This window comes from Cibotium barometz, chromosome 39, assembly GCF_041138505.1.
Source record: "Cibotium barometz isolate CiBa-2024 chromosome 39, ASM4113850v1, whole genome shotgun sequence".
Taxonomy (NCBI): Eukaryota; Viridiplantae; Streptophyta; class Polypodiopsida; order Cyatheales; family Cibotiaceae; genus Cibotium; species Cibotium barometz.
In genome coordinates this window covers 17,313,175-17,320,674 of record NC_141084.1, presented here as the reverse complement: position 1 = coordinate 17,320,674, position 7,500 = coordinate 17,313,175, and the positions used below count along the sequence as shown (strand labels likewise).

General features: G+C 40.8%; 1 protein-coding gene across 1 annotated transcript in view; it reads right to left on the bottom strand.

Annotated features, from left to right (window-relative positions):
• Positions 1 to 1,215: 1,215 nt before the first annotated feature.
• LOC147615803 (argininosuccinate synthase, chloroplastic-like) overlaps positions 1,216 to 7,500 on the bottom strand; it is a 6,759-nt gene continuing 474 nt past the window's right edge. Inside the window, exons 2-8 of the mRNA XM_086778410.1 lie at positions 5,711 to 5,849; positions 5,439 to 5,487; positions 4,978 to 5,160; positions 2,633 to 2,707; positions 2,347 to 2,532; positions 2,178 to 2,266; positions 1,216 to 1,989 (exon numbers count right to left, since the gene is read on the bottom strand). Of these exons, the coding sequence (XP_086634536.1) occupies positions 1,434 to 1,989; positions 2,178 to 2,266; positions 2,347 to 2,532; positions 2,633 to 2,707; positions 4,978 to 5,160; positions 5,439 to 5,487; positions 5,711 to 5,849 (1,277 nt within the window). The 3' untranslated portion in view covers positions 1,216 to 1,433. The remainder of the gene's footprint in view (positions 1,990 to 2,177; positions 2,267 to 2,346; positions 2,533 to 2,632; positions 2,708 to 4,977; positions 5,161 to 5,438; positions 5,488 to 5,710; positions 5,850 to 7,500) is intronic.

The window sequence follows — 7,500 nt, the reverse complement described above, 5'->3', positions numbered from 1 at the left end:
ATGCAGTCCCATGAATTAAATAATCTGATACACTTATTTATTCTGTAAAGTTTATTTTCTGAAACCTTGATAAGAATTGTTTATTGGGTCTTAGTCTTTTTTGTCAAGAAATCGAATCCAACCCACCGAAACGAGATTGATCTTTGTGTGCACCCATGATCCCAAGTGTAACTATCCTTTGCCTGCTACAAAGGTTTTCATTTTCCCCAGCCCTACTCCAATCTTTGTAACTATATCATCAAAGCATGCGCTGGAAAAGGTTTTTTCAAGGTCCCCATATACAAAGGAATCCTATGCCACAGTCAGTTTAATCCTCCATTCAATTCACTTGGTAACTTCAAGACAAAGAAAACCCTTCCTCTTATATACTTCATACAATCCATGAATTGTAATGTATATAGAGTTATAGCTCTTTCTATTTACCAAAGAGGCTGGAGTCCTGGTAAAGAGGCACTTGCAAATGCAATAGAGGGACTATTTAACTAAAGGTTGAATTTAATCCATCACAGGTTGAATATGATGTTCGTATTTTCGGTCTTGCCTTATACAAGAGATTGTGGAGAATGGGGGGAAATTGTCCAGTCAAAGCGTTTGGGGTCACTAATCAAACCATCCAAGGGTGGAGGTATTCTTTTGCATTTTTTTCTAAAAAATAAAAATAGACTCGGTGTATAGATGTTTTGATTGGCACTTCTTGTTTGTATAAGTATGGTTATTGTTTATCACAAAAAGTAAATCATAAAGGAGTATGGGTAGTGGTTTGTTTCTACTATTTTATTTTTGCCAATTTTGGAGTTGGCATTGTTTATAATAAAAACACTACACAATGCATAAAGACACCCTTTTGCAAAGGGGTATTTGCAACTTGTTTTTTGCTTAGAGGAGGAACATTCTAAGCCAGTATAGCAGTGATTAAACAATTTGGGACTGATTATTTATAACCAACCTATGACTAATCTAGTGGAGGCAGGAGACAATTTTGCTGTTCTGGGAGAAACCAAACAGAATAACTACCCATATTCTTTGTTTAAGAAAGCTCAAAGACAAAACACCAAGCGATGGCCCTTTTTAGGTGTTGCTAGGGCTCAAGCTATGAAGCATACAACATGGTGATTGCAAGCAAATCAGTCTCATTTGGCCGGAAAACATCACCAACTAGAATGATTACTTTCTATGCATGTTTAAGGTGACAATAGTCCTTATTACAAGCCCTAATTCAAAAATTTACCAGGTATACTGCATGAAAAGATTATTGTGTATGTTTTCATCTGTCTCTAACAAAATAACTTTTTGAAACTAACAAGCTTTGTGCCATACTTCTCATGGTATGGGAAGGCACACGTGCATCCTAGAAGATTGAACTTTTCTCTGACATTCTAACATTTATTTTAACACACGAGCATCGTCTCATCACATACCCTCTTTCACTACCTTCACAGTCCATGCTGTTGCATTGCCCGTACTCTAATTGGGAGACCATACAGGCGAATAAATCCAGCAGCATCTGCTTGATTGTATATGCCACTGCCTTCCTCAAAGGAGGAGATATCTTCACGATAAAGGCTGAAGGGACTCTTTCTGCTGGCTACATTTACCGAACCTTTGAACAACTTCAAGGTAACAGAACCAGTTGACGTAGAGGATACTTTCTCCATAAATGCATCTAGGGACTCCCTGAGTGGATCAAACCATCTACCTGCATATACAAGTTCTGCATACTTGATAGCTAGAGTATCTTTGAGTTGCATGGTTTCTCTATCCAATGTCAACGCCTCTAGCTCACGAACCGCTGAAGTAAGGATTGTTCCACCAGGAGTTTCGTATACACCTCTACTTTTCATGCCAACCAGCCTATTCTCAACCATGTCAACGCGGCCAATACCATGTCGACCTCCCACCTCGTTCAGTGCTGCAAGAAGGTTGGCCGGTGACAAGTACCTGCCATTTACTGAAACAGGGATGCCAGCTTCAATACCGATTTCCACATACCTGCAGAAGTTTTGAGCCACAATTTAATCAAACAAGGGTGTTCTCATATGTACACCAAGGAGACTCAAATCAGAAGAAAAAAGGTAGAGCTCATGACATCTACTAAAGAACATGCACCAGAACTTAGAAGGGTTTATTCTGATCCTAGCTTTACACGAATATACAATTTTGACCATGAGAGAACTTACTCTGGTTTGTTTGGGGCTTCCTCTGCGTCCACAGTCATAACATACATGTCCTTCCTCGGCTCATTTTCTGGATTTTCCAATATATCTCCCTGGCACAGAAACACTCTTAACTAAATAACAAATGTATAAAAAAATTCAATTGTTTGCATGCTCTCAAACTCATAACTACCTCATGGCTGATGTGCCACAGATTACGGTCTCTGCTGTAGATAGACTTCTTGGTGACAGGAACAGGCACATTGTGCTTCTTTGCGTATTCTATAGCATCTTCGCGGCCTCGTATATCCCATTCTCTCCAAGGGGCCACCACATTTAGCTTTGGGTTCAGGGCGAAAAATGTCAGCTCAAATCGCACCTGTACAGAATCACAATTGACAGGATTCATTGCACATTTGTGAGAAAGCAATGAATGTTGCATATAAAGGCGCCTATTGCAGACTGGATTCAACAACCACCTGGTCATTGCCCTTGCCAGTGCAACCATGAGAAACAGCATCCGCACCAACCACCTTTGCAATATCAACCATCGCCTGTAGAAATTTGAAAAGGCCTCGGACAGTGCAAGTTAGTAACAGTTTGATAAAGTTTTCTCCCATTTATAGCATCTAGAAAAGAAAAACAGCAGCTACCTGCTATTTCAAACATATAGCGTGTACACAAGGCAATGTCTACAAGCCTAGGGCATCCAAACCAAACGGATAGGGAACAAAGGCCTATAACCCTCCAAATATGATAATGAGCTACAAGAAAACTACCCTTTTTCACCCACTTCAATTTTGATACATTAACATACTCAAGAAATTCAAGCTTTCTTTGCCCAGCTGGGCATTGTGACTGTCTCAATGACCGCTACAATATCAAGATACCCTTGGAGATAGAAACCTTCAACAAAAATTGCAGTGTTACATCTTATGGTAAACATGCGCATGATAATATTTATTAATCCCTTTTTAATAATTCCATGAGAAGTTTTCATTGCCCTCGAGCATTGCAGGCATATATTTCCCCCACTTTCTCCCAATTTCCCCCATTTTCTAAGTCACCGCAATTTCCTCTAATTCCTCCGAATTTCTTCAAAGCCTCTCTATTTCCTCCAAGCCTCCCAATTTCCCCCCATTTCTCGTAATTTTCTCAATTCCCCCCTACTTATGATTTATGTTATTTATTATTTCTTCAAGAGGCAAAAAGGTAAACTCACTTAAAGTGCTTATCTTGATGCCAAGTCCAAGGCAATTACGCACTTTGTTTTCTGGCTTTGTGGTTAGTCCGCACAGGAGAACTAATGGCCATCAGTTGTGGATAAGTAGGTTCATACGTGGGCGCCTGAGCTATTTAGTGTGTATACGAGGGCCCTCATGCCATGCTAGGGTCGAAGACTTACTAGCCATTTCATGCATACAATCATAAACATTAATAATTTAATTTATGTCCAATCTAGAGGCTACCTTAAACAGCCAACGTAAGCACTAACTTATTTAATATGATAAAGCAGTTTCCTATCTCTACTACAATATGAACATGAAATAATCTCTCTACATTAGCCACATCCACCTAGTTATCTGACAAGGCCTACAAAAAGCTCACACGTAACAAAATCTACATCCACTTTTTTCCACCATCGAAATGGAAAGACCCAATGGCATATTAGTCAGTGCATTCCTCCCACTGGGCAAACCCATGGCCCTTACAGATTCATCAAGTCAGACAAGCAATATACTGTGCATTGAACTTTGATTTCACCGATTATCTAGGTTTCATGCAAAAGACAAACAAAACAGGATCTCCTTCACGGCAATGGGGCATGTGCCAAATTTTGAGTTCCATCAGAAGACTTTTTGTCAAGACACTGTTTGCAAAAACTTCTTAGCGGGTGTCTTGAAAATCAGCATAAGGAAAAGAAACATGGCTATCCATAAGGAAAAGAGCAATGTGGACTTATTAGGGAGATCGGCTATGCATATCTTGGGTGCCAGAGTTACATGGTCTCGTTGGCTATTTGGTAAATCTGCTGGCGCTGCTGATGAGAGTAATCTACTGTTGGGAATGATTAGGTTCACCAACCTATGCGAAATCTGGTGATCTAGAAATGAGTTGCTGTATACAGGGATGGGAAGCCAGTGTCTTGATGTTATACTGATTAAAGTAAAATGTAAAGTGAACTGTGAAATGCTAGTTAAGGCAAACGGCCTGTGTGATCCCAGTCAGTTGGTTCACATCCTCTTGAGCTAGACACCTGATGCTGTGCTTTTGGTTCCTTTGTGTACAGGTTACTCACATAGCACAGGGCTGCCAGGATAAACAGTCCTCCATCAGAGGGCAAGAGCGTGAGCTGGAGTTTGATTCAGATGAGGAGTCAAAGTTAAGTGATGGGCAGTTGGGGCATTTTACCTCATTGAAGATCTTCGTGTGCAGTTTGGGTACAGCGTCTTCTCATCTCTCCATGCTGTGTGTACACAGCTAGGTTTTGATTTCAATTGTGAAGAGGAATGAGGCAGGTAGTCTTATTTGTTGGTTTAATTTTTTATGTAACTCTCTCAAGGTGGAGATGCATACTGTCGTAACTGGGGTCTGGCACACACACACACACACACACATATACATATATATATATATATGTCCTTCATCTGTGTCAGTTTGTATGTCCTACATCACTAACATTCATACCCCAGTAAGAAGAAAGACTATCTTCATGATGAGTAGGTTTCCTTTTCGATCAACCTCTCAGTTTTGTTTTCCACACCAAAAGGAAATACAGCCAATAAGAGAATACTCGATCAAACTTAAGTAGAGTAGATATGACCTTTGCTATAACAGGGCGAGCCATTGAAGTGCCAAGTAGATACTTTCTTTCATAAACGGCTCCTGCTCGTAAACAAGGAAAGACAAAATCTTTTACAAACTCTTCCTTCAAATCCTTGATGTACAGCTGACTGGCCCCACTAGCCTTTGCTTTGGTTTCCAGACCGTCAGTTTCACCAGTACCCTACAGTAAAGATATGCCAGCTTTAGAATTGTGACAAGTGTACTGACGCTTCCTAATGTCCAGTTTGAATGAATCAACAAACCACAATCCTGTAAGCATAGCACAATAGGCACAACACCATACACATTAAATTACCCAATACAGGAGTTTAACACAAGACATTGGGCGTAGTATTCCTGCACATACATGCAAGTACAAGAACAGCTGGTATAAAAAATATCCACAATTTTTAGACATGATAAGCAGAGTCCATTCTAGTCAGTCATATAACAACTTACTTGCCCGACATCTGCTGTAAAGCATATAACCTCACAGTCATAATTCTCTCTGTAACATGCCAAAAAGATCATCAACGTTCTTGTTACATATACTGAATCTGAAAGCCATTATCAAACTGTGAAGTACGATGATGATCTCCAAAGATTTTGACCTTGAAAAGATTTTGAAACATAGTAGCAAAAACGCTTTGCATGAGCAATGTGGGGATGGTAAATATGCATTACTTAGATTGATTCTTTTATAAACTTGAAGTAGCTCAAACAGTTCCTACCTTAACCATGGTACTATCACGGATGTGTCCAAGCCACCACTATAGGCCAAAACAACTTTATTCAACTTGCCCCGAAGTCCAGTCTTGGGCTTCGGGGAGAGAGTTTTTGGATTATCTTCGGCCAAAACCATTCTTGTACCTGCAGGCACTTTTTAAGAATATATAGTCCATGAACTCTCTCTCTCTCTCTCACACACACACACACATGAAATGTCGAACCCACCACCAAGCGTGTGTTTGACTATATTATAGTACCCCACCTTAGTTTTCAAAGATCACGAACTTCTGAATACCTCCATCATTGCCAAAGGGACCACTTACTATTTATAGACCGTTCCCTGATCAACCCTGGTAACCAATTACCACGAAGTAATACTTGTTTACAGACCTACATCCTCTATACAACCAGAACCTCTTCATTGACCCATGGGCCCCTCCTCAGACAGTAAAAAACCCTCCTTACTTGGTCAAGGCATCCAAACTGCTGCTAAAATGATGGATGCAAAATGGAATGTAGAGCCATCCAACAGCATCCTCAAGCCAGTCAAACAAATTTGAGATGGTCTTGTCAAAGTTACAAAGGGGGCCTTTCTAGACTGACAAGACTAACTAAACATCTAGTACAGTAACAGTTCCAAAGAATGTTTGTCTGTGCATCATAGTGAGACCCATTTTTTTAGTACGGCCCTTCTAATAGCATATGGTCTGAGTCACGAAGTCCTGAATTCTGTGTATATTCCAATCAAAACATGCCTTTCACCTTCAAGGGCTGCAGAGAGAAAACGTGGCCAATTTATGAGAGAATGGGATCATGGCATTTTTTTCACTCAATCTCATATGGGGCCTTGCTGGCAGCACAAGGCACACGATTGGTTGAGATTTCCCCCTTCTTGGTCTGAAATCTCCCTGTTGTAAAATTTTCCCATACTTAATAGAAGTCTCTTTTCCAGGAAAAAAAACATGCCTTTTACAGCCTGACCTTCCTCTCCTCCAAGCTGTATGGCTGTTACATTTCTATTTGCTTGAATGCAAAGCTCAAAGCTACGTGTCTACCCATATATGGACAGTTGTTGGATTCCACCAACTGAAGCATGACGCGCGGCAATGACACGGACAGCCTGAGACACATTGAGCATGCAATCGATGTTCTCAAACGTTTTAAGTCCCAACCTTTCCTTCTTTGAAGGAAAGGTCTATTTCTATGGCAGCTGCTCTGTTCTAGGTAGAGCACTCTAACTGGATCATCCACCCTTGCACCCAAGTAGAACTTCAATTTCTTCTTATAGCTTATTACATCAGGAATGTGGCAACTAACATCGTCAATGGGTGTGCAAGGGTATCCCTCCCTCTCTCACTGTTGTGTGGCTTCTTTGTGTGTGTGTGTGTGTGTGTGTGTGTGTGTGAGAGAGAGAGAGAGAGAGAGAGAGAGAGAGATTTTCTGCTACGTCTTTGTGTGTGTGTGTGTGTGTGTGTGTGAGAGAGAGAGAGAGAGAGAGAGAGAGAGAGAGAATTGCTACAACTCTCTCTCTCTCTCTCTCTCTCTCTCTCTCTAGCATCTCTCTCTCTCTCTCTCTCTCTCTCTCTCTCTCTGTGTAGCAACTCTCTCTCTCTCTCTCTCTTTTTGTGTGTGTGTGTGTGTGTGTGTGAGAGAGAGAGAGAGAGAGAGAGAGTTGCTACAGACAGAGTTGTAGCAACTCTCTCTCTCTCTCTCTCACACACACACACACAAAAGAGGCGAAGAAAATATCAACCTCCTTGAGGTCACTAAAGAGCTGTAAAACCCGTACAAT